Source organism: Archocentrus centrarchus, chromosome 6 (assembly GCF_007364275.1).
Source record: "Archocentrus centrarchus isolate MPI-CPG fArcCen1 chromosome 6, fArcCen1, whole genome shotgun sequence".
NCBI lineage: Eukaryota > Metazoa > Chordata > Actinopteri > Cichliformes > Cichlidae > Archocentrus > Archocentrus centrarchus.
Window position 1 is genome coordinate 11,393,685 of NC_044351.1, and position 27,022 is coordinate 11,420,706.

Genomic DNA, 27,022 nt, shown 5'->3' on the forward strand with positions numbered 1-27,022 from the left:
CTAATGTCATGCTATTAATTTGAACTTGGATTTAAACAGGGTTTATGCAGGAATCCTAGAGTTCAATTTACTACATTTTACTACCTTTTTTTACTACCTCTAAAATATTTTTACTACCAGCACGAAATCAAGCAGCAGCCATTTTGGGGGTAGCGGTGGATTTACAGCACTAAGCCATGTAAGATGATAGCCCATCTCTCACCAAAGACAAAACTTTATCCCACTTACTTGAAGGTGTAACTGTGACTTTGTCTTGACTAAGACCTCATACACATTAATATTCCAAACACATTTCAAAAAGACTCAGGAAATTTGTTTTTTGTAAGAATATGAACAAAATGCAATCAAATTCAAGTTTCACAAGCCAATGATTTATTTTCCAATACAATATTTTCCAATAGAATATTGGAATACTGGTTTGCTGCTGAGGTGTGATGGCAATACTTGTGCTCGTAGCTGACCTTGAGGTTGCAGTTGCAGTGCTTTGTGTAGCACCAAAAAACAAAATAAAGATCTGCTCCCTGCGCGCACAAATCCACTGCTGGTGAACAGTGGATGCTCAGTGTGATTTGATTGCCGTCACACGTCCAAGTCAAATTTATATATTTGTTTTCTGCACACTTTACAAAACGCCTCTCGATCATTCCCCATGACCGGCTGGGTCATCGAGCCAAAGTTTTTTGTTTTTTTTTTCCCCCAAGAACAACTTAATTTGTAACAGAATATAACAAGACATAATGTACATGACGTGACATGTGTACATAATGTCAGAAAACTAGCCAGGGGGAGCAAAAGAACAATAATAATAATGAGAACGAATTGACAGTCACAAGACACTTGTAAACAGAAAACAAAGTACAAGCTGTGACATATATACCAAAAAAAGCATCACGTAAAAGTAAACTAAATGAATAAGTAAAAATAAGCACAATAAAAACTTTAGGCAGTTTGTCCACAATCCCAAGTTGGGAGCACGCCCAGTTTGGTGTTTCTGCTTTTTGAATAGTTGAATTTCTGATAGTAAGCAAGTAATGCTTAAGTTAATGCCTAAGTAAATCTTAGTTGAAACAGCACCAAAAACTTTTGCATATTCTCTGGAAGAGATGGGAATATTAAATTTAGAGAGAAATTCCTCATAACTTAACAACGTTCCAAACATTTTATTTATAAGAACCTTTCAAGACAATATATGTAATATGTAATTAAATGCTAAAATTGTCCAACAGGGGACAATTGAATTTTGAGTCAATTGGAGAATTATCGAAGAACTTTTAGAATAGCAAAGTGACATTACTGTGACAACACAGGAGTGATTGATGATAAAAATGGGCTTCTGCATGTGTGTGTAGAGAATTACTTAAACATCACAAGTGATTTATGCTCAATGATTTTGTTAAGAAACACCTGTGAAAAGATTAGTGACAAAGCTCATGTAATGTGACATTAAAGCCAATTTCCTGTTAAAATCCTGGACGTTTCTAAGTGACCCCAAAGATTTGAGCAGTAGTGTGTATTGTATGCATGTATGTGATGAGGATTTTGTTTCAAAGATCAGAATTTTTGAACTCTGTCTTGCAGGAAAGCTTGAGTTGAAGTGTTTGAAGGCTGATAGCAAACTGTCCCTAACAAGTCCACTTTATTGCATGCTCATTTTCTGTGATTAGTGGTGCATAGGTGTTTACGAAGTGCATGTTGTTGATGCTTATTAATCTGTCATGCTTATTAGTGGCTCATGGTTGCTTAAAGCCTATGTCTGTACTTGACCACAGAGGCAGAGCATCATTCAATCCTGCCAGCTGCCTCTCTTGGCAGCATTTTGAGGATGACAGACTCCACTTTCTCTGCAGGAAGACAGCTCATAACTTTTTAACAGTCTCTCCCTGTACTGATGCTCCTGTATCATCTGCTCTAATCAATAATCACAGTGCAATCTACACCACAGCTCAAAAGTTTTAAGTCAATTAGAAACATTTAGTTCTCTGAATGAAATTTACATTCATGTTCAGTAACACTAAACCAACCATTAATGTAAAAAATATATAATTGCTTCATTGTAACACTGATCCCAAATTCTGAATAACTTTGAATGGAATATTTACTAATATCCAGATTTTGAGAGCAGTTTCAATCAGTCTCTCCTGTGTTCCAGTGGTACATTGTGGTACCTAACGCAACTTTTTCCTGTTAAAGTCCAGTTTATCAGTCAGAAAACCTTTAACAACTGTGACATAACACAGCACAAAAGCCTGCTCAACCAGTGATCATTAATGTAAATAATGCAACATTTTACCCTTTATCAATCAATTGGGACCCTTTGTTTCCCACAAGTTCTTTATTTGAAGCCAAGATGACAGTTTTCTCTTTTTTTTAGGCCAGAACTTACAGTGCTCTCAGAAAGCATCAAATTTATGCATAAAATCTCTGCTTACCTGAATTTTGGCCGCAGCTTTGGTGCGTTCTGAAAAGCAGGTAATGTCTCCAGGTCTTTGGTACTGTTCATCTTTTTACCTCAAATCCCACTTCTGACACCATTAAATGTTGGTAACATTTTTAAGGGTCTCCATGCTCCTTTTGGCCGAAAATTCCAACCCCATTAAATCCAAAGTTTCCAATAAATCACTGGGATGAACAGGTTCCAGTGCAGGCTGTTTATTAGACATCTTAGTTACACAAAACACAGACAAAGACCAAAACACAGAGAGTAACATAGCTGAGACTGAGAAATACACAGACACACAAAAAGAGTAGAAGGAGAGGAAAGGACCGTAAGTGAGTGAAGTTAAAAGGTAAGAGGGGAGAAGTAAAGTAATGAGTGAAAAAGTGAGTAAAATGGGGTGAAAGACAAGGTCCAGAGTTAAACAGAGTACAAGAAAGCAAAAGCCCTCCCGGGAGTGAATGCCTTGGAGCCGCTGCAAAGGTGAGAGAGGAAGAGCAAAAAAGTGCGCTAAAAAAGGAGTTAAAAGAGCTCTCTCCCAACTTTGCCTTTTATTGCCCAAAGTCACACCTCCCCCTGCTGTTATCAGGAACAATGGGCATAGTAGGATGCTCCCAATCCACTATGTATCGTACTAGTTCGATCCTCATGCAATGGCTCCATGACTTGTTCTCTGGGGGCTGCCAAAACAAACAACTTTCCTACGTGAAAACACCTCCCACCGGAGCACTACCCCACCCTTCTAACCATATTTTCACATTACTAGAAACACTTTTGGCCGGTCTTATCTCAATACTCCCTTACATTATTACAGTAGCTCAGGTGGAACTTCAACCCCCCTTTTCAGGACACACACTCCCCACTACTTGACCTTCACTCTGGCAATACTGTGTCAAAAATGCACTGTGTACAAAGGTGAGCCTCTAAATATGAATGAGTGCAGTTCTACTAGTGGAAAAAAACCAAAGGCCCTGGGCAGAGCAGGCCTCAGTCCTTTCCACTCACCTAAAGCATGCAGTGTTCCAGTGTGTGAGTGACAATATAAGTGACAAATAATATATAATGTGACCATTAATTCAGATTAATATAGGTACTAATAAATGATATAGTAAAATACTAATATCAGATGATAAAAATATCCACCAGGACATCGAAAGTGGTGTGCGAGAAAGCGGAAGTGCGGCAAGAGGGCAGGAGTTTGAACTAGCTGGAAAGCTAACGCTAGCCAGCCAATTGTCCCAGCCATCCTGCTTGCAAATATCTGCTCACTAGACAACAAACTAGACCACATCGAACTCCAATGGAACTCCCAACGTGAGTACAGAGACTGCTGTGTCTTTGTGTTTGTGGAAACATGGCTGAACAACAGTGTACTGGACTTCGCTATCCAGCTACCAGGCCTGCTAGCTTTCCGAGCGGATAGAGACGCTACTATGTCGGGTAAGACTTGAGGAGGGGGGACTATGCATATACGTAAACATTGACTGGTGCAAAGATGCGGTGCTCATCTCCAGCTACTGCTCTCCGTTGGTGGAGTTTGTGACTGTTCGATACCATCCATTCTATATTCCCCGCAAATTCATGGCCGTGTTCGTACTTGGTGTTTACATCCCACCAAGTGCCAATGCCACCAATGCCTTAACACTATAAACATCAGTGATGCCTACCAAGCCACACCCCTCCCCTACCTGGGTTACTCCAACCACATCACTGTTATGCTTATTCCCACATACCAGCCTTTATATAAACGCACAAAGCCAACCAGTGGGGTGACAAAGACCTGGCCTGAGGTCAGCATTAAAGGACTACTTTGAAAGCACTGATTGGGACGTATTCAAGCAGGCAGCTACATACAACAACACAGATCAGTCGTTACATTACAAGTTACATTAGCAAGTGCGTTGATGATGTGACAACTTCTTGGACCATTATCACATGTTCCAATCAGAAACCGTAGATGACTGCGGAGGTGAGGGTGCTATTGAAAGCCAGGGACGCTGCTTATAGGTCGGTGGAAGAGGCAGCTCTGAAGGAAGTGAGAGCCAAGCTGTCCCGGGCCATCAAAACAGTAAAGCGCACTGAAGGAAATGAGTTTCATGGTATATGTGTCCCTTTACCTTATGTTCATTTACTTGCCTGAGAAATTTGTCTTAGACTGGAAAATAAACATAACTGATTAAAATACACAAGTACATAATGTTTGGTTTCAGCCAAGAACATTTCTTTCAGGGTATGTCTCTAACAAATTATCCATAACAGACGCAAGTACTCTCGGTAGCCACTGATGGAGGCTACACAATGATAGAAATGGAGACATTGAGGTCACCCTGTTGTTGAAGTTCTCTGTTTTCCACATATTGTTTTGTATATGATGTAACCAAAATTGATAAGCTGTCACTATATGAAACTGTAACTTGAACTAGAAGCGGCCAGCACTTCATGTCATACGCATGGCATGCAGTCCTGATTCGGATTAATCTGTAAAACTGTTTGAAATGGCTTAATAAAATTTAATAATTGGACTCCTTATTCTGTTGTTTTGTGTCTCATTCGTGTTCGATAAACAAACACGCAGAAACCTAAAGGCTTAAGCAGCAACACACACTCGTTATTTAAAATACTTCAGCACCCATGCTCAGAAAATCCACAACCACTTCACAAATACCAAAGACACACCAAACTTGTGGCAGGGGATTCAAGCGATCACCAATTACAGGCCAGCTCCACTCTCCTGTGTTGGTGATAGCTCCCTTCCTGAGGCACTGAATCAGTTTTACTCAAGATTTGAAAAACAGAATGACACAGTAGCAAGGAAAGCCATCCCTCCACCCAATGGCCAGGTGCTACATCTGTCCACCTCTGAAGTGAGGAAAACTCTGCTTAGAGTCAACCCACGGAAGGCTGCTGGACCAGACCAAATTCCAGATCGTGTGCTGAGAGAATGTGCAGACCAACTGGCTGACGTCCTGACCGATGTCTTCAACATCTCCCTAAGCTACACCGTTGTCCCCACCTGTTTCAAGACCACCACCATCATCCCCGTACCAAAGAAATCCACAGTGACCTGTCTCAATGACTACCGCCCAGTTGCGCTCACATCCACCATCATGAAGTGCTTTGAGAGACTAGTCGTGAAACACATCTAGACCCAGGTACCTGCCACACTGGACACCATACAGTTTGCATACTGAGCCAACCGCTCCACGGAGGATGCCATCACCACTGCTGTTCACCTGGCTCTCACCCACCTGGAAAAAAAGAGACACTTATGCCAGAATGAGGTTCATAGACTTCAGCTCAGCATTCAACACAATCATCCCCCACCAGCTGATAGAGAACCTAGCCAAGCTGGGTCTGAACACCACCCTCTGCAACTTTTAGCCAGGTAGCTACATTGCTTGGTACTATGCTGAGAGAAAAATATCCAGTGCCCTCTGGAGCCATACACTCTTTGGTTTTTGAGATTGCTAATAAAGAAGACATTCCTTCATTTTTGATGCGTTGTCAAGAGTCCTGGGTGAATACTACAGGTGTACATCCTGGTAATGACCCACTTCAAAACACCATCTTCAGAAAAGCAATAATGGATGGTTTACCTAAAGAAGTGCAAAGTAAAATGCAGCAAAATCCTGATCTGCCCGGCTGTGATGATGCAACCTGGTCCGGACATTTAGCACACCATATGAAAGCATATAGACAGCAGGATGATCACGAAAAAGCAGAAGAAATTAAAATTACAAAATCAGTTGTTAAGATTACAACTGGAGGAGGCTAGGAGAAAAGGGATCACTGGCAAAAAGAGTAAATTACAACTCCCAGTGAGTAATACAGCAAATCAATTGACCCCACCCACAACTTTGGGACGTGGGCCAGATTTTCTAGACCTCAATTCTCATCAGCGTCCAAAATTGACACAAGAACAGGTTTATTCAGGTGGGGAGTGGTACACGAACAGCCAAAATTTCCAAATGGCAGCTACTGGTAACAGAGGATGTGGAATGGGCTGGGGTGGTTCACGTGGGGGTGCTGGGCCGTGGTCGCATGGTGGTTATCGACGGGGCCGTGGGAGAGGCTCCTTTGGAGGGAGTCGGTCGCAATGGCCTAATTTGTGCTACCACTGTGGGGGTGAAGGACACTGGGCTATCTACTGTCCTGCTTTGGGTCATAGCGCCCCTGGATATGTGCCCACGCCACATGCTGGCCAAAATCCAAATGCTGCTCTTCATCAGGCACCAAATCCCTCTGCTGCCCCTGGTGGACAATATCCACAACAATACAACTACTGAAGAGACCCGGGAATGCCACAAGAAGGGGTTTTCACAGACCCTCTTCTGAAAATAAAGCTTGGAAACCTTGAACTGCCTTTTCTTGTTGACACAGGAGCAAGATATTCTACTTTGATGTCTGCTGTGCACAAAGACTTCATATCTAAAAACACTGTATCAGTAATTGGATTCTCGGGAAAACCACTTGATCTGCCTGACACTCATCCTCTGCCAGTGAAGCTGGCTAACCAAACACATCAACATCCTTTTGTTGTGTCTCACAACAAAAGGATGTGACACTTCTCCAACTTATAACCCACTAGCATAGATTTATTGGGGACTTCTGCAGCCTGATCTTGAAGGAGGTGGTCTCTTTTCACAGTTTCTCTTGTGGTCCCCGTGGCGTCGTGCTTTGCACCCCTACGTCTCTCCTCCAGACCCCATACATGTCACCTTGTATTATGAGTGTCAGGATGATGATGTTTATCTTGAAGCTTTCTCTCAATAACTGCAGGATACAACATGGTCAATGACATCTACTGATATCATTGCTGGTCCTGAGGGTGTAGCCGCCCTGGTTGACTTCACACCTGAACAGTTACAGTGGTATAAGATGGAGGACACAGCTGTGCCTCATTTTACATTAATGGTTGCCGCAGACCACGAATTGGGTGCTATGTCTAAAAGAGCAGCTGAAACAACAGACTGGCTGACCACTCAGATCACACAGGTCAAGTATTCACCTTCATTCAAGGCCTATCTTATAGCTAAACAGATCATGATCGAGCTCAATTTTTGTTGGACTCTCTTCCACCTGAGCTATGGTCGGCAGGCCCAGAAGACGTCGGGTATTGTACCAACACTCCTGACGTCACATTCACTTATCAAACTAGTGAACCCATTTGGATTCCACAATACAGACACAAACCACAGGCAGTTGAGTGCATCTCTGACACTGTAGATGGCCTCTTAAAGGCTGGAGTGTTCGAGGATTGTACATCTCGCTGGAATACTCTGATTCTTCCAGTTGAGGAAAAGGGCACTGGAACATATCGCATGGTCCATGACCTCAGAGCAGTAATGCTATCATAACCACCCCAACTGTTCCAGTTCCAAATCCTTATACAGCCCTTTCAGCCCTTACACCAGAGCATAAGTGGTTCACTTGTATTGACTTGTAATATTTTTTTTGTAATATTGTGTTATAGTTATAGTTCTAATATCTCTGTATATTTGTAATTTGTATATTTGTAACATTGTCTTATAGTTTTTATACTTAATTGTTTTTTTATGTAAGCACGAAGTACCGCAGCAATTTCCTAATGCTATGAACCTGTTCACCCATATGGCAATAAAACCTTCTGATTCTGATTCTGATTCTGATTCTGATTGGCTAATGCTTTTTTCTGTCTACCCCTTGCAGAACAGCTCAGAGACATTTTCTCCTTCACACATAACGGTCAACAACTCAGGTACTGGCACCTCCCTCAAGGTTTTGTGTTGTCTCCAGGAATATTCAATCAGCTTTTGAAACAACAGCTGGCTGATTTACACCTGCCTCAAGGCGTGGTGCTAATACAGTATGTTGATGATTTAATGCTAGCTGCTCCATCAGCTGACAGCTGCTTAACAGCTACAATGTCACTATTGAAACACTTACACAGGTGTGGGTTTAAAGTTTCCCGGCAGAAGATTCAGTGCTCCCGCCCAGAGGTTGTATTTCTAGGACGAGTAGTGTCAGGTCGAGGCTCCACTGTTTCTGGAGCACACAGATCTGCAATTTTGGCTCACACCAAGCCCCTAACGGTCAAAGACATGCTCTCTTTTCTGGGTCTCACAGGGTTTAGCAGGAACTGCTGTGACCTCACAGCCCCTCTCAGAGCCCTAGTAAATCAAAACGGCATGAGAAATCTCACTGCAAAACTTGACTGGACATTCGAAGCAGAACAATCATTTATTTCTCCGAAACAACTCTTGGCACGTGCCGCTGATCTTTCTACTCCAGATTATAAGTACCTCTTTTTCTTGGATGTTTCTGTAAAAGCACGAAAGGCAGACAGCGTGCTTTTCCAGAAAAAGGGGGGTGGACGACAGGTACTGATGTACATTAGTGTTGCACTCGACTCAACAGAAATCAGGCAATCACCATGTGCTAGACATGCAGCAGGAGTGGCCAAATTGATACAGAAAACAGCACACATTGTAATGGGACATGCACTAACGGTACTCACCACACACAGTATTGCAGCACTTGTAAATTCAGCAGCATTTACCATGTCCTCACTGAGACAAAATAGGCTAGAGATAATCCTAAGTGCAGCACACATTACCTACACACATGAAGGAATCAACATGGCCGAACAGATAGGTGAAGGAGAACCACATAGGTGTGAGGAGAGTAGAAATAGACACCAAAATGAGACAGAACTTGAGAGGAGAACCAATCGACAATGCAGAAGAGAATTTTTTCAAAGATGGCTGCTGTTTTAGACACCCGACCGAGGGGCTAAAAGCAGCCTATGCAGTGATTAGGCAATGCCCAGATGGCAACACAGAAACAGCAGAAAGAGTGATGGAGAAACCTTCAGCCCAACTGGCTGAGGTCCTGGCTCTTACAGCAGCCCTACAAAAAACAACAGGTAAAATTGTGAACATTTACACTGACTCAGCTTATGTGTGTGGGGTGGTCCATGTAGAACTTAGTCAACGGGAAAGAGCAGGCTACAGAACAGCTAGCGATGCTCCAATTAAGCATGAGAAGGAAGTGGAGAGAAACAATGGAGAGAAAACTCACCCATAGGTGGCATCCGCATTTGCCAGCAATGGTTGAGAATTTTGTAAGGGAGTGTACAGTTTGTAATGTATATAATGTAAAAAGTACAGTGAAGCCTCATCAAGGCAAATTCCCTATTTCTCCGATGCCCGGACAGGAAGTAGTGATTGACTTCACAGACATGAGAGAAAGAGTCAAAGGTCAAAGGTACCTTTTGGTGGCAGTTGATTTATATACAGGGTGGCCAGAGGCCATCCCCACCAAAAGGGAAGCATCAGTGCATCAGTGGTGAAGTTCTTGATCAATGAATACATACCAAGACATGGGTTTCCAAAAAGAATCAGATCAGATAATGAAACTCACTTTAAAAACAAAGACTTGCAGCAAGTTGAAAAAGCACTGGGTTTAAAACATGCATTTGGAAGTGTCTATCACCCTCAGTCTCAAGGAAAAGTGGAGAGGATGAATCCCACATTAAGAGACAAATTAGCTAAAATATGTGCACAAACAGGAATGACTTGGATTCAGGCATTACCTATTGCTCTTTTAGGGGTCAGAAGTGAGGTGAATAGGAGTACTGGATTTACCCCATATGAACTAACACATGGCTTACAATTTCCAGGTCCAGCTGCTGGAGGAGTTTCCAGAGGAGAGGCTTTTTCTCTGAAACATAAGCATTGATCAGTTAATGAGTATTATCTCAGATTTCTCTAAACAGGCGCAACCAGGAGACCAGACCAAGGAAGGAACACCACATTCGAGTGAGTGGGTCTGGCTCAAGGCCATCAAGAGGAAGTGGTCCGAGCCGAGGTGGAGAGGACCGTACCAAGTGGTCGAACGCACTACGTGTGCAGTAAGGTTAAAGGGTAAAGGTGACACTTGGTATCACTGGAGTAATTGTGTTCCAGCAGCAGAACTGACCAGGACACTGAAGGACATCCGGAGTCAGGTCAAGGTGACTGCAACTGGACAGCAGGACTAATGGTATGGACTAAGGTGTGAGGGTTAAACGCACTCGGGGGGGAAGGTTTTGCCCTGATACAAGGACAGTATTGCCAACCAGTGAAGGGCATTAAAAAAAAAAAAAAGGACAGTTAGGAGTTTATCACTTCATTTTTATTTTTTTTTTATTTTCATTTTTCACATAACCTAAAGTTTAATCAGAATAGTTAGAATATTTGAAGACAGTTTAATATCTTAAGTTGTGATTTGACTTCAACCTAACCATGCAAGTGCTTAATTGGAAATTGATCGCAGGATTAACTTGTGTCAGTATAGCCATTGTGTTACCTATTTTAATATGGGAAACTTTGCAGAGACGCCAGGTAAGGGAGGAGGAGGTGCCAGGTCCCACACACATGCCCAAACAAGGTAGGTCAAAAAGAGACATAGCTCAGCAGAAAGGCACACGACCAGATGACGTGTGCTTGCATCATATTGGTGGGATTGAATTAAATTATACCTATAATACTGAAGTGTCTTGGATTTTTGATTTGTGTTCAGTGATTGACTGTGGGGGAAAACCATCAGCGTGGAATGGCTATGATGTATATCTTTGTGCACCTCCTGATATTGATGATATGTGTGGGAGACAACAGCGGCCTTGCAGCTGGCTGGGATGTCAGATGTTTTGTGCCTCATGGCAGCATGTGTGGGCCTACACGGGCCCCTGGATCCCCGCCCCAATCAAGGAAAATTCGGAGGTATCAAAGATCAAACTGGTAAGACAAACTAACTCTGATCCAACTAGAAATGCATTGATACTCACATTTTCAAATTTGACTAAAAATCCCCAAGACAGTGTCAGAGGACGGTCACTGAAGAAAGACGTATATTTAACGATAGGAGTGGATGTTTCAGGCAGAAACCCCGAAGCCCTAATCAAAATCAATCTGATTACCCCTAAAAAAAGGACTAGCCCAAAACCAGGTTCCGGACAAAAACATATAAAGAAAGGTAACATTGAGACTGGAGTTTCAGTAGGGAAAGGAATAGTGAAAGTAGACCTATCTAAATTAACCCCACAAGGGGCGCTAACTTTAGCCACTGGCTATGCTGATAGAAATTTATGGTTAGATTGGCTTGTGAGCATGGCACAAGAAAATAATTGGTTGCCTTGTGTAGCTTGTGCAGCACCTAGGCCCAAACTAAAGACTGCACCTGCTCCCCTACACCCCAAAGATGACCCAAAGGGTTTCCATTTTATTCCGGGACTTCACATAACTAGGAATCCAAAAGGCTGCGCTCAGTTTTCAAAACTTGACCCAGTAGTCAGTAACACAATTTCTCCTCCAGGCTTCACTCCAACCCCAGGTAATTACACATGCTTAACTAAATGTGGAAATACAACTGTAGGACAGATAGATGTCGAGTGGTGTGAGAGTCTGATTAATCACGGCACGCAGCCGTAACAGCTCTTACAGTGATTCTGGAGGACAATCAGTGAGCCATTGCAATAGCAAAGAATCCAGTGAGCCATTCAAGAATGAGTGTGTGCAGAATGATGAAATCAAGTTGGAATCCTGTCCAACAGATTACATGAAGGCAGATATCTTGACAAAGTCTCTTGCAAGACAGAAATTTGAGTATCTTAGGAGAGAGACTGGACTTTTGCCATTGTAAATCTGTGATAGAATGTCCTGCTATGTAGTTCTATTATAAAATGGGCGATATATTTTTTGTTGAATATAGCAAGACAAAAATAAACTATAAACAGAAAAGACTAATAGGTTAGTCTTGCAAGTCTGGTTAAATTTATTATTTCAGCATTACCACGTGTCTTAATACCATTGTATAAATGAATTGGGAGTGTTGAAATATGAAGCAGTAAGTTGTTCAATGGTTGTTAATGGTGAGGTTATTATGCTGCCATCTACTGTGTCTACTGAGTATTGCAGCTGTACTGTTCTGTTCTAGAGAATAATAATAATAAAAAAAAAAGTCTGTTCTCATCAACTTGTCTGACTGTATTGTGCCAGGTGCAAAGTTGTTTTGGGGTTGTTTTTCAGGAGTCAGGCTCAGCCCTTTACTCACAGTTAAAAGAACTCTTAATACTTCAGCATAGCAAAACAATTTCATGCTCCCAGCTTTGTGGGAACAGTTTGGGGATGACCCCTTCGTGTTCCAACACGTGCACAAAGCAGGTCCATAAAGACATGGATGAGGGAGTTTGGTGTTGAAGAGTGTGCACAGAGTCCTGGCCTCAACCTGATCGGAGACTGCAAGCCAGGCCTTGTTGACCAACATCAGTGTCTGACCTCACAAATGTACTTCTGGAAGAACTGTCAAAAATTCCCATAAATACACTCTTAAACCTTGTGGAAAGCCTTTCCAGAAGAGGTACAGCTGTAATGGCCGCAAAGGGTGGAGTGACATCAAATTAAACCCTATGGATTAAGAATGGGATGTAACTCAAGTTAATGTGTGTGAAGGCAGGTGAGTGAAATTTTTTGGCAACATAGTGTAGCATAACTTTGCTGGACTATATGGTTGTTGGTTCTGTGTTCTAAGATTGTATACATTTTCTTTGTCACTTTGTCTTTGATACATATAATTTCACAACTATAATTTTTCATTTTTTCCAGGTCATGATTGTAAATGAGAACTGGTTCTCAAACATTTTACCTGGTAAAACAAAAGTTAAAAAGAATTGTTAATAATAATTTTTCCCTCACCGTGTCAATTGCAGGTTTTATGTCATGCTTTCATGATTTCTGCCATTATGCAACAGACTGTGCAACACTTTTACCAGGTATAGTGTTAAAGTAAGGCTTACATAGTTAGGCATCTATTGTTAGGTAGTATACAATAGTATAATATAATATATTCTAAAAGTGTATAATCAATTTAATTTTATTTATTTGATTGGTACTTAGGGTTTCTATGTAGATATTTCTACATTGTGGTATTCCTTGTTTTTGTTGAGTTTCCTGTTTTTGTTAGTGGCATGCTTTTATTTTGAAGACCAGCCTCAGACACAAGTGAGATCTCAACAACCATGAATCTTATCTTGACCGATGAGTTTCAGTAAAAAAATTAGCCCATCCATTTATCTGATTGCACTTTCATGGTAGCAGCACAGCTAAAACACTACTTTGATTCAGAATCAAAAAGTGAAGAAATGGAGACATTATACCACGTTCTTGGCTTGGAGTGGTTAGATGGCAGGAGCATTTTAATATTTTTATGTATTTTTCTGCTGTTGACTGATATTTTGAAGGACCAAAAAACTTTCCTCCTGGACCGTGGGCTCTTCCATTTTTCGGCGACATTCATCGCATCAGACCTGACAGAATTCACCTGCAGTTCAGGGAGGTATGAGTCCTAACTTTTATTATTTTATTATCATAGAATAAAATATCAGAAGATTAAAAATCCTGTTAACTTCGAACCTATTTTTGAATACCCATTACTTTTACTTACTTTTTACTTTTACTTCATGGAAGAATATATTTAATATATGTGCAATAGTTAGTAAAATGAAAATTTTAGAAGTAATTTACATCAAGCTCAGAAAAGACCCTACTGAAAACTCTGGAAATCACTAACTCACTGGACTTTATCCTCAGTTCCCTTTAGTCACACTTTTTTCCAGATCTTCTGACCACCAAACTCAAAGTAAAATGGTTTACTGAGGCCATAAAACATTAGGTCAAAATATAAAGTATGTGGTAAGAGAGAAGTTGCGAATTGCAGTTCACTAGTTTGGTGCTCTTAAAGCTGCTTTTGGAACCAAACTCAAGAGGCTTCAATTACAGCCACATTTTAGGTCACTCATATTCTCATATCAACATTTTTTCATGCAATTCCAGCTTGGTTTCTTTTTAAGAGACATAATATTAGTGAGGCAGAATTGCTCCATTCTCAACATTTTTCAGTTAAGAATGCAGAAGAGGGATATTATTCCTCTGAATGTTATGTGTAAGCTGGGTGGGACACAGAAAGAATAAGAAGAACTTGGGAAACTTGGGAAAGGCCAAAGATTTTTTTAAGTTTTCCTTCTTAGAAAATATATCAACTTACTACTGAACAACAACACCTGTCCACTGTCTTTTTTGTAGTTTGCAGAGGAACATGGAAAAATTTTCACCCTTCGACTCTTTGGTCAAAGAATTGTGGTCATTAATAGCTACAAGTTTGTGAAAGAAGCCCTGGTCCAGCGAGCAGAAGACTTCATCGATCGTCCCACCATACCATTGTTTGAAGCTTTATTTGGGAACAAAGGTTGTGTTTTTTGTTTTTCTCTTACAGTTTTTCTTTTCTATTTCATTAGTACTTAGTAAAATTGTGACACTTACATCCAGTCTAATTTGGTGTCTTTATGTTTTCAAAGGTCTTGTGGGTTCAAATGGTTATTCATGGAAGCAGCAGAGACGATTTGCTCTTCATACACTCAGAAACTTTGGTCTGGGCAAGAAGACCCTGGAGTTATACATCCAGCAGGAGTGCCAGTATATCTCAGAAGCTTTCACACAACACCAAGGCAGAACAATCTATGCTGTTTTACTGTTGTATTTGTTTTTTTTTTTTTATATTTCACTGCTTATTACATGGACTTGTTTAGTTTTTCCTGCAAAATTTAAACAAATTAGTGCATGGGAAAGAAACCGAGTTAAAAGAAAATCACCATCCTCTATGATAGAGCTGAAGCTATGAGACTGATTATCACAAGTCAATAGCATTTGCCTACTTTGATTTGATATGGTGTACATCTCATGTGTCATATCCAAATGTTCTGATTTCATTTACAGGAAAGCCCTTTAATGCCCAGCCACTGATAAACAATGCTGTGTCAAACATCATCTGCTGTTTGGTGTTTGGGAATCGATCTGAGTACACTGACAAGCAGTACCAGTCCATTACTCATAACTTCAGGGAAATGTTGCGCTTACAGGGAACCGTGTCAACACAGGTAAACCTCCTTCTAACATGCCACATCAAGCAATAATCATATCAAATCAGGATTTATACAAAATGCATGTCACATTTACTTATATCTACTGTGAATTGATTTCCTTCTTCGGTCTTTCTCAGTTTAAGTGGAGTGTGAATCCCAGTGATCCTGGGAGTTATGCTTTTAGGAGCACAGTCTCCTGGTAGAGTAGAGAGTAGAGTATCTGATCACAAATATTCTAACTTTTACATCAGAATCCATCAGCTCATAAAGGGAAGTAAGTGGAGCTGTAGTGCTTCTTGAAGCAATTCTTGAAATTTTTAAGCCATGTTAAAACTCCTCCTTATTTAGCTTATCTGAGCAGTTATTTTCAAGCATTATATTGCTATAAATGAAGGACAACCTTTTATGCTTTAAAAGTAACAATTTATTATATATATTTTTTTAGAACTATGTACATTTGCAAATATTTACAGTTTTGATTGAATGCTGTGAAGTTGTTTCAACATGGTGAGGAGAGGAGGGTGAAGAGAGATGGAAGAGGCATGGTGTGAGAAGGGGTGAGTGTGAAAGAGATGGGGTAATAGACAGAAAAGGGAATGGGAGGGAGAAGGAAAGAGAGGGAGGAGGAACAGAGGAGGGAAAGAGAAAGAGGAAGTGGAGGGGTGAAGGTGGAGAAGATGATGAAAAAGTGAAGAGGAAACTGCTGCTCAGTCTGCTCACTCTCCTCAACCTTTGCATTGTTAGGACACACTTCACATCACATTCATTTCATTGCTTTCTTGGGTTAATTGTCCTCTTCAAGGTTCTTTAAAAGGGGCTGCTCTTCCTCGTCCACTTTCAATTTTAGTTTCTTCTTGGCCTTGTCCACTTTCAGGCTGAACTTCTTCTTTGCCTCGTCCACTTTCAGGTTGAGTTTCTTTTTTGCTTCCTTTATTCACCTTTTCATACCTTTTTTTCCCTCTATGTCCATCATTACGTTCTCTGCCATGTCCATCTTTATCAAGCCTTCTATCTTTTGTTCAATTGCTTCCTGTACTGCCAGTAATTCTTTCTTCACATTTTCTACTTCCTTCTTTAGGTTTTCTTTGGCCAGCAGCTTTTCTTCCTCAGTATCCTCTTTCAGACAGGCATTTTCAGCCTTCATGGCTTTAATAGAGACACACAACCATTCACACTCACACCTGTGGGCAATTTAGAATCACCATTTAACTTAACCCCACAAAGTACATGTCCTTGGACCATTGGACAAAACCAGAGTGCTCACAGGAGACCCACGCAAACATGGGGAGAACATGCAAACTCCACACAGAAAAGGTGCCGGCCAAAGTGGACCCGAGCCCCAGACCTTCTTGCTGCGAGGCAACAGTGCTAACCACCACACGACCCATTTCTTTCATTATTTTTTTTAAAGAAAACATGTCCATGTATTCTTGAGCTGGAATCATCATCACTACACTTATTTTTCATTATGTAGGAGAGCCAGGGTCCTCCTAAGGAAAGTTGGAGGGTGACCTTTTTCACCAAATGTAGTTTAACATCTCAGATGTGTTTCAGCTGTATTTCTGCTCATATTAAAAAATGTACTTTTATGTCACACAGCTTTTCCTTCTAGCTTCTCCATCACTCCGTCACACTGTGTGTGTAATGGACACTGAGAAATATGAACTGCATTTAGATGTTAGATTCAACTCATTGTCATTGTGCGCACAAGGCACACAACAAAATGATTGTTCCAGATCACTCTGGAACAATGCAGCCAGAGACCAGCGCTATGTTAGGCAATGTGGTTTAAGTATCTTGCCCAAGGACACAACGCAGCGCAGGGACAGGGGCTCAAACCTGCAACCTTCCGGCTGCAAGGCAAGCACCTACCCAAAATATTTTTCCCCAAAATATTTTCCCCTTTGGAAGTTATATTTCTACCACCACCTCTGCTGTTTTCTGTTAGATTTCAATTCTTTGACTACAATGTCTCTTTCTATGTGGTGCAAACAGACGTGGATCTCTCTTTGAATGCTAGTGTTTATTTATTCATTAAAAGATGATTTAATGAGATTTCCAAAGTGTGGAATGATTTAATAACTGTTCTCCTGTTGTGTAGATGTACAACGCAATGCCCTGGCTGATGAAGTGGCTGCCTGGACCTCATAAGAAGATGTTCACTCTGGTACAACAGATAAATGACTACACAGAAATCAGGATCAGAGAACACAAAGAAAACCTTAACCCAACATTACCAAGAGACTATATTGATACCTTTCTGATAGAGATGGGAAAGGTGAGCTTTGGGCTCGAATTCTATTGTGTTTGTTCTGTTTGGTCTTGTAATGAAATATACCCACAGATTTTAATTTCTGCTGTTTGTGTCTCTGATAGAATGAGAACAAGAATTCAAGTTTTGCTGTCAGCAACTTACGTGCTTGCACCATGGACCTGTTTTTTGCTGGAACTGTAACTACCACCACTACTTTACACTGGGGGCTGCTTTTCATGATCTATTACCCTGACATACAAGGTGTGTGTACGTGCGTAACATTTCCAACATTACTGTGTATTTTGTCTTGTCGTGACTTTATATTGCTGGGGGCCTCTCACACATCAGCGTTATATTACGAGAAAAAGCATCAGAAGTAGTTTGTGTAAGTCATTTATGTAATTCAGAACAATTTATTATAGTCATATATATTTTTTATAGCATTTTTATCATTTTTTTTTTTATGTTTAGGTTTCAGTTTGGATTCAGTTAGTTTCCAGAGTATGTCTGATTCTTTAAGTTTAGTTAACAAATTATTAAATACTAAAACTCAAAAGATATTTCCTGCATATTTTTCTGTCTTCTATTTAGGGCAGCACGGTGGCGTGGTGGTTAGCACTGTTGCCTCACAGCTAGAATGACATCTAGAAGGTCTGGGTTAGATTCTTGCTGTGTAGAGTTTACATGTTCTCCCTGTGTCTGTGTGGGTTTTCTCTGAGTACTCCAGTTTCCTCCCACAGTCCAAAGACATGCAGTTATTGGGGTTACATTAATTGTAAAAAAAAAAAATCCAGCATTTTATCAAAACATCTGGCATCACCTGGTGAAGTCACACAATCTTTAAAACCAATTTAGATTTTTTTCTGTTTTAGTATTTCAGTTCTTACAATTATTTTTAATGATATTTTTTCAGGGCACCATGATCCTGGCTACCCTGGATTCAGTCCTACATGATGAGTCAATGTGGGAAACTCCACACTCTTTCAACCCTCAACACTTTCTGGACAGGGATGGTAAATTTCGCAAGAGAGATGCCTTCCTTCCATTTTCTGCAGGTTTGTTGGATGTTAACACCCCTTATGCTAAGACAAAATATCAGGGTTCATTGGCTTGTTGCAGAAATGCAGTAAAATCTGTGATACAAGTGTAAATTGTTTGTAAATTGTTTGAATAAAACTTGTGTCTTGTGAATTCTCAGGTAAGCGTGTGTGTCTTGGAGAACAGCTGGCCCGGATGGAGTTATTTTTGTTTTTCACCTCCATCCTTCAAATGTTTTCTCTGTCACCACCTGCTGGAGAGCAGCCCAGTCTGGCGTTTCGGATGGGAGGCACCCATTGTCCCAAACCTTACCGCCTCTGTGATGTAACACGTTGATACGTCAGCTGCCTTAACCCAATTATGTCTTTTTCTTGGCACAATGAATGACTGTCTTCCATCACATTTGTCATATAATGCATTATATATATCTGCCATACTATTTTCATCCTATAGCATCAGTTACAAACAATTTTCTTCATTTTGCCCTGGAGACCAAAAACTAGTAAGAATTAAGTGAGGGGAAAAGGAGAAATTACCTTATTTCACCACATTCCGATCATGTCTGATCGATGTGCACAATTAAATCAAGTTAATTCAAAATACTTTTTTTTTCTGGAAATATATCAGAATAATATAGACAATGGTTTTTGTAAAGGCTGATTGGATTGAGGGTAACAAGTTTTGAAGGTGTTTTACTAAAAATGGAACTGTATGTTACTCTAACAAAAATAAATGTGCTGCCATTTTGTGCCATTGCGGTTGTACTGTGTGAATCTATGTAGAAATCTTTTTATCATAGTCTGATATTTGCACTTTTTGCCTTCATTCACACTGGGCAGAGGACAGACTGAAGATTTTGCTGGTTTCCCTCAAAACAAAAAATTATTTATTAAAAAGTAGGTAAATTACTATATTTTTTTTAAAAAGGGAACCTCACCACTACCTGTGAATTTACTAAAATTTACCATAAGATCCAGATAAAGAAAAATGCTCTTTTAAAAGAAAAGTGTCCAGGCAGATTTAGAGGGTTTTGCATTTGGACTCTTCGTGTTTCTACATTCATTTAAAAAATCTACAACAAAAACGCCTTCTGAAAAGTAGATTGTGCATAGATAAACTCATTGCTCTCATGTAACACTTTATTGTTTCCTGTGCTCATCATATCTATAATGAAAACAATGGCACTAAATTGCGGTGTCTCCATAACAACCATCAACAGAGAAGAACATGTAAGTGCAAGACTTGCACATCACATCAGTAAAACTTGTATAAATTTGAAAGGAAAACTGATATATCAAATATATTACTTAGGATAAAATTAGATAATTTTATTTTTTTGTTCTTTTATTTCATTCTTTTAATTTTATTTTAACTCGCCCTCACACTGTGTGCCAAGAAAAAGTCTGGCCCTTGGATAAATGTAGTTGATGACCCCTGCTATAGAAGAACCCCTCTCAGCCCCTTGTAGGAAAGACTTAAAATTATTGGTTTATTGTTTTCAAAGGCTAATTAAAAAAGAAAATGGTTGTGTGATTTCTGCTTGGCTGTGCAACTTGTGTCCCAGATAATGTACCACATCCACATCTGCTCTATGGTTTGTAGTAGCAAAATGTTTCTCATGCCCACTATCTTTTGTGACATTAGGTCTGACACGGAAAAAATGCAGATGCAGACTCACATCAGTATGCACAGGTATGCACGTGTCTGCTTGGGTCCAAGTACTGAAAAATTTTTTTTTTCATTGGAGGAAGCCCCCATCCAAACATCGTGTACTTTCATTTTTGTTGTGACTGCAAAGTTGTCCACACAAACATGACACTACAAGGGTCATCATAAGCCGCCCAGTAATTCATGGTGTCAAATCTGGAAAAATGGAAAATCTTGTGGATTTGTACACTGATGACTTGCATATTAGCTCATCTGAACCAACAGTGTCTGCCCCCAACCTCCTTTTACAAATGCATTTGTGTTTTAGCCTTTTTGTTGCCAACATGATTTGTTTCATCCACTTTTAATTAGTTTTACTGTGATTTTTAATTACAGGTGTCACTGGATGCTACAGGCACGTTCAAGCTAATAAAGACAAAACTGGTGGAGCAGGGCATCAACCCAAATGAAGTAACAGACCGGCTCTACTTTCTGACTGAAAAAGAGAAGAATTACACTCCACTCACACCAGATGTATTTTATTCAGTTATACAAGGAAACATCAAAATCTAATTTTAAAGTTCAAAAGTAAAGTACATGTAAGCAGATCGTGTTGGCTGCACATTTTAATGACAAGGTGTAAAAACATTTTTTTGTCTTTTCCTGCATAATTTTATTTTAGCTGGGACACCCCAAAATAATTTTTCCTCCTCAGGCTAATATGTTTGAGTTTGCTGCACTGAGCTGTGAGTGTAGTGATGGTTTCACTCAGCAGGTTTTTCCCAGTTGATTAAACTGATTGCTGCGGGCTTTCTTGCTGCATTGCATTCTGGTCCGTGTAGGCTGTTGGCAGCGTGGGAGCGAGTACCGTATATCTTTCTGTCATTCATTTGTTGTTTTGCCCTCTTTATAGCTTCAGTACAACTTAAGCTGCTTTTCTCTATTAATCAAAGTCTAGTTTTTTGTTTTTTTTAAATAAGTGAACATTTTTATGCAGGCTATCACTGTGGCAAAAATAAGTAAAAAAAAAACTTGTCAGAGAAAGCTGATGAAATTAATGATATTTATAGCTTTTTGATTTAAAAATTACACTTTCATCCTCAGTGGGAACTGAACTCTTGTTTCCTGTTAAGCATCTATAGAAAAATCACTCACACTCACTTTAGTGTTGATTTCTGTGTGTTTGGTTTGAAAGGAGGAAAACGACTTCCTGCAGAAAGAACTGGGCACCAAGTTTGTTTTGGTTAAATAATCATATCGGTAAATAAACTCCAACCCTGTGGTATTCTGTAGAATTTTAAGCAAGATTTGCTGTTACAAAGCATAAATCCATTTACAGGGTTATTTTGCTGAATAAGGTACTCCGACCCTGATGAACTACATCTGAGTGAATATGAATTTAAGGGACCAAGCAGTCAAAGGACGTACAGGCACAGGTATAATTTTCAAAATGTGGGTTTTATTGTAACCCAAAGGAGAAAAAAAATTATCATGAAAATAGGCTATTTTATAAAAGAGGTCAACTAAACAGAATGCTACTCAAAAATCATGCAACAAAACAAATTGGCCAAACCAAATGAGAGACAGCTCAACCTTTATACTAGCGGTGTAAACCATTTTAAATACGATGGGGGAAACTACAGGGACAATAAATTTAAGGAAACTCCATTCTCCCCATTCCATCACAGCAGATGGTTCAGTCCATGTGGTTGGCCTCTGCATTTAATCTGGCTCCACCCTCAGCCTCCTCTTTTGCTCAAACTAGTGATGGGCAAAGGGAGGCTTTGTGAAATGGTTTAAGCAATTGTGTCGGTGGTGTGCAAAAGTGATTTCTGATGTTTCAGTGTGTTTTTTGATGTGTAATATCTTTGCTTATAATGTAAATAGAATGTAGTCAACAGGATTTATGAAGGGCTCATATATGACAATAAAAAATTACCTGTTTGTATTTATCTTCATGATTCTTTTATTGTATCTATATTATAATCAATCCAGAACCTTTTGGTCATTTAAAATATTGTTATAGAATTGTGATGTCATATTTGCAATTTCTGCTGCCCTCTTGGCCAAATCTCTGTCTTTAAAAAAAAGAAAAAAAAAAAAAAAGAGAGAAGACATTTTTAATGTCAATGACCACCAGCTTATACTGCTATGGTGCCATTGAGACATGGACAGGATGTTTTTATTCAGTCTGTTGAAGTTTTGGTTACACTGAAGCTGTATGTTCGTACCTGTGTCTTTTCTACACCACAGCTCAAAAGTTTGATGTCAAGTAGAAAGATTTTGTTTTCTGAATGAAATTTAAATTCATATTCAGTAACACTAAACCAACCATTAATGTAAAAAATATATAAATGCTTCATTGTAAAACTGATCCCAAACTCTGAATAACTTTGAATGGAATATCTACTAATATCCAGATTCTGAGAGCAGTTTCAATCAGTCTCTCCTGTGTTCCAGTGGTACATTGTGGTACATAATGCAAGTTTTTCCTGTTAAAGTCCAGCTTATCAGTCAGAAAACTTTTTTCCAAATTCATCAGCAGAGACCAACACAACTGTAGTGATCAAAGAAACAACACATTTACACACTAGTGTGTGGATCATCCCATTTCTAGCATGATTAAACAAGCTTGCACTGTTCTGTAAAGGGGGTGGGACACCCAAGTGTAAAACCCTTCAGGTTTTTTATGTTTCACACATGGAATAATTTCCGTCAATTTCCATCCAGTGTCATGTCGGCCGGTGGGAAAGGACACAGGTGCAGAGGCAACAGTTCACAGGAAACAAGATTTATTCCAAAAAACAGCTATAACAAAACAGCCAGGGTTGAAAATAATCTGGCAGGCACGGAGAATCTGAAAAGTGAAAGCAAACAGGATAAGGCAGGAAATGACTAACTGAAAAGGTGATGGTCAGGGCGGGTAAGAAGGCTTACTCAGAAACTCAGGTTTGATGACTGGTTGGGGGCTTGGCTGGCGGAGCGAGTCTGCGCTGAGGAGGTCCGAGGGTCATGCAGGCGTAAGCAGGAGAGCAGGTGGCTGAGAAGACGGGCTCCAGCGTGGTGGAGGCTGGTTTTACCGCTCTGAGGGAAGGTGATGCTATATGAGTGGAGATGATGAAGCAACAGGAACGACAGAGTGAATTACGGGTAAGCATGAGTGTCTTTCCAAAATGCAAAGGAGCTTGGTTTACCACAGGGAGGTAGAATAATCTGGCGGGCAGCAAGGATCTCAGCTCCTTCTAAATACTCCTGACCTTGATGACACCAGGAATGGGTAGGCACCGAGGTGACAGCTACCTGCCCCAACGGATCATCTGGAAAACAGAGACTCCCACAAACTGTACATCCCGCTACGACCCATGAAGATTAGAACAAAATTACACTTTTCTCCAAATGGAGTGAGAAACCCATCTTCATTGTGACACTGATCCTAAACTCTGAATAACTTTGAAGGAAGACAGCTCATAACTTTTAAACAGTCTCTCCCTGTACTGATGCTCCTGTATCATTTGCTCTAATCAATAATCACAGTGCAATCTACACCACAGCTCAAAAGTTTGAAGTCAATTAGAAAGGTTTCGTTTTCTCTATGAAATTTGGTTTTATGTTAAGAAACATTAAACCAACCAGAAATGTATTTGCTTCATTGTGACACTGATTCTGAATTCTGAATAACTTTGAATGGAATATCTACTAATATCCACATTTTGAGAGCAGTTTCAATCAGTCTCTCCTGTGTTCCAGTGGTACATTGTGGTACCTAATGCAGGTTTTTCCTGTTAAAGTCCAGCTTATCAGTCAGAAAACTTTTTTCTAAACACATTAGCACAGACCAACACAACTGTAGTGATCAAAGAAACAACCCATTTACACACTAGTGTGTGGATCATTAATTAAACCCAGGATACTCAAGCTCCAGACCCCAAACTAAGCTTATACAATGCTGCTTTTGATCAGCACAGTCGTATTCAGTTGTGGTAATGTACTTGCAGCTAACCAGGGCTCACCTACTTTGACCTGCACTGGTTCCAGGAGCCTGATTACCTATTGATTGATTTTCAGTGCTGTGGAGGCATGTGTCAAATTCACTGAGCCTGTGCTCCAAAGCTACAAAGAAACCAAATTTCTCAACAGTACCATTAGCACTAAAGGAGGCCGAGGGTTCCTAAACATTTGACACATCCAGCAGAAGAAAACAAGGAAGAAACCCTCCTCCAGTTTTATTAGTACACACCAAAACTATCATGCTGATTAAGAAAACAATCAATTTTGACACACTAGTGTGTGGATCATCCCATTTCTAATGCGATTAAACAAGTTTGCACTTTTCTGTAAAGGGCGTGACACACCCAGTTGTAGAAAACATTCAGTTTTTATGACTTTGACACATTCCACAGTTTGATTTCTGACTATATGAATCCTTCAACAAGTTTTTGAATTCTTTCTTTCATCCAGTTTGACTTAAATAAACCTACAAAGCTGATGCTCCAGACCTCAAACTAACCTAATGTAATGCTGCTTTTGACCCACAAAATACTTTGGAGCTCTGCTTGTTGGTAAGAAGATGTTTGTAATCATATATTAGCCATCTGGCATGATCAATTTGCATTAAGTAGCACAATGTGACACTAAAACACAGGAGTGAGTGATGCTAAAAATGGGCTTCTGCATGTGTGTGTAGAGATTCACGTAAACATCACAAGTGATTTATGCTCAATGATTTTGTTAAGAAACACCTGTGAAAAGATTAGTGACAAAGCTCATGTAATGTGACATTAAAGGCAATTTCCTGTTAAAATCCTGGACGTTTCTAAGAGACCCCAAAGATTTGAGCTGTAGTGTGTATTGTATGCATGTATGTGATGAGGATTTTGTTTCAAAGATCAGAATTTTTGAACTCTGTCTTGCAGGAAAACTTGAGTTGAAGTGTTTGAAGGCTGATAGCAAACTGTCCCTAACAAGTCCACTTTATTGCATGCTCATTTTCTGTGATTAGTGGTGCATAGGTGTTTAAAAAGTGCATGTTGTTGATGCTTATTAATCTGTCATGCTTATTAGTGGCTCATGGTTGCTTAAAGCCTATGTCTGTACTTGACCACAGAGGCAGAGCATCATTCAATCCTGCCAGCTGCCTCTCTTGGCAGCATTTTGAGGATGACAGACTCCACTTTCTCTGCAGGAAGACAGCTCATAACTTTTTAACAGTCTCTCCCTGTACTGATGCTCCTGTATCATCTGCTCTAATCAATAATCACAGTGCAATCTACACCACAGCTCAAAAGTTTGAAGTCAATTAGAAAGGTTTCATTTTCTCTATGAAATTTGGTTTTATGTTGAGAAACATTAAACCAAATTCTGAATTCTGAATTCTGAATAACTTTGAATGGAATATCTACTAATATCCACATTTTGAGAGCAGTTTCAATCAATATCTCCTGTGTTCCAGTGGTACATTGTGGCAGGTTTTTCCTGTTAAAGTCCAGCTAATCAGTCAGAAAACTTTTTTCTAAACACATTAGCACAGACCAACACAACTGTAGTGATCAAAGAAACAACACATTTACACACTAGTGTGTGGATCATTAATTAAACCCAGGATACTCAAGCTCCAGACATTTCTAAGTGAAATGGCAGCATTTTGAGGATGACAGACTCCACTTTCTCTGCAGGAAGACAGCTCATAACTTTTTAACAGTCTCTCCCTGTACTAATGCTCCTGTATTCATCCATCCATCCATCCATTTTCTTCCGCTTATCCGGGGCCGGGTCGCGGGGGCAGAAGCCTAAGCAGAGAAGCCCAGGCTTACCTCTCCCCAGCCACCTCCTCCAGCTCATCCGGAGGGACCCCAAGGCGTTCCCAGGCCAGCCGAGATACATAATCTCTCCAGCGTGTCCTGGGTCTACCACGGGGCCTCTTCCCGGTGGGACATGCCCGGAACACCTCACCCAGAAGGCGGCCAGGAGGCATCCTAATCAGATGCCCGAGATACCTCAACTGGCTCCTTTCGATGTGGAGGAGCAGCGGCTCTACTCTGAGCCCCTCTCGGACGGCCGCACTCCTCACCTTATCTCTAAGGGAGAGGCCAGCCACCCTTCGAAGGAAACTCATTTCTGCCGCTTGTATTCGCGATCTTATTCTTTCGGTCGCTACCCAAAGCTCGTGACCATAGGTGAGGGTAGGAACGTAGATCGACCGGTAAATCGAGAGCTTCGCTTTTACGCTAAGCTCCCTCTTCACCACGATGGACCGGTGCAGCGTCCGCATCACTGCAGAAGCAGCCCCGATCTGCCTGTCGATCTCCCGTTCCCTTCTCCCATCACTCGTGAACAAGACCCCGAGATAGTTGAACTCCTCCACTTGAGGCAAGAACTCGTTCCTGAGCCGGAGATGGCACTCCACCCTTTTCCGGCTGAGGACCATGGCCTCAGACTTAGAGGTGCTGATTCTCATGCCAGCCGCTTCACACTCGGCTGCGAACCGTTCCACTGCGAGCTGGAGGCCCCCCCCTGATGAAGCCAACAGAACCGCATCATCTGCAAAAAGCAGAGATGAGACTCTGAGGCCACCAAGGAAGAAGCCTTCCACCACCTGGCTACGCCTAGAAATTCTGTCCATAAAAATTATGAACAGAATTGGTGACAAAGGGCAGCCCTGACGGAGTCCAACACCCACGGGAAACGAATCCGACTTATTACCGGCTATACGGACCAA

The 27,022-nt window shown here is 40.6% G+C and overlaps 1 protein-coding gene and 1 long non-coding RNA gene across 2 annotated transcripts; one reads left to right on the forward strand and one right to left on the reverse strand.

Moving 5' to 3' along the window:
• The first annotated feature begins 7,228 nt into the window (after window positions 1-7,228).
• Window positions 7,229-18,996, forward strand: LOC115781400 (cytochrome P450 2J1-like). Its single transcript, XM_030731040.1, has 9 exons — window positions 7,229-7,547; window positions 13,161-13,223; window positions 13,692-13,786; window positions 14,533-14,695; window positions 14,805-14,954; window positions 15,223-15,383; window positions 17,470-17,646; window positions 17,745-17,883; window positions 18,821-18,996. The coding sequence occupies exons 1-9, from the start codon at window positions 7,229-7,231 to the stop codon at window positions 18,994-18,996; spliced, it is 1,443 nt and encodes a 480-aa protein (XP_030586900.1).
• A 4,132-nt stretch (window positions 18,997-23,128) lies between these two features.
• LOC115782387 (uncharacterized) lies at window positions 23,129-24,263 on the reverse strand. The gene is made up of 3 exons (XR_004020132.1): window positions 23,502-24,263; window positions 23,245-23,407; window positions 23,129-23,164 (listed from the first exon to the last, which is right to left on the reverse strand). It is a non-coding gene; the product is annotated as an uncharacterized LOC115782387 (long non-coding RNA).
• Between the last annotated feature and the right edge of the window lie 2,759 nt (window positions 24,264-27,022).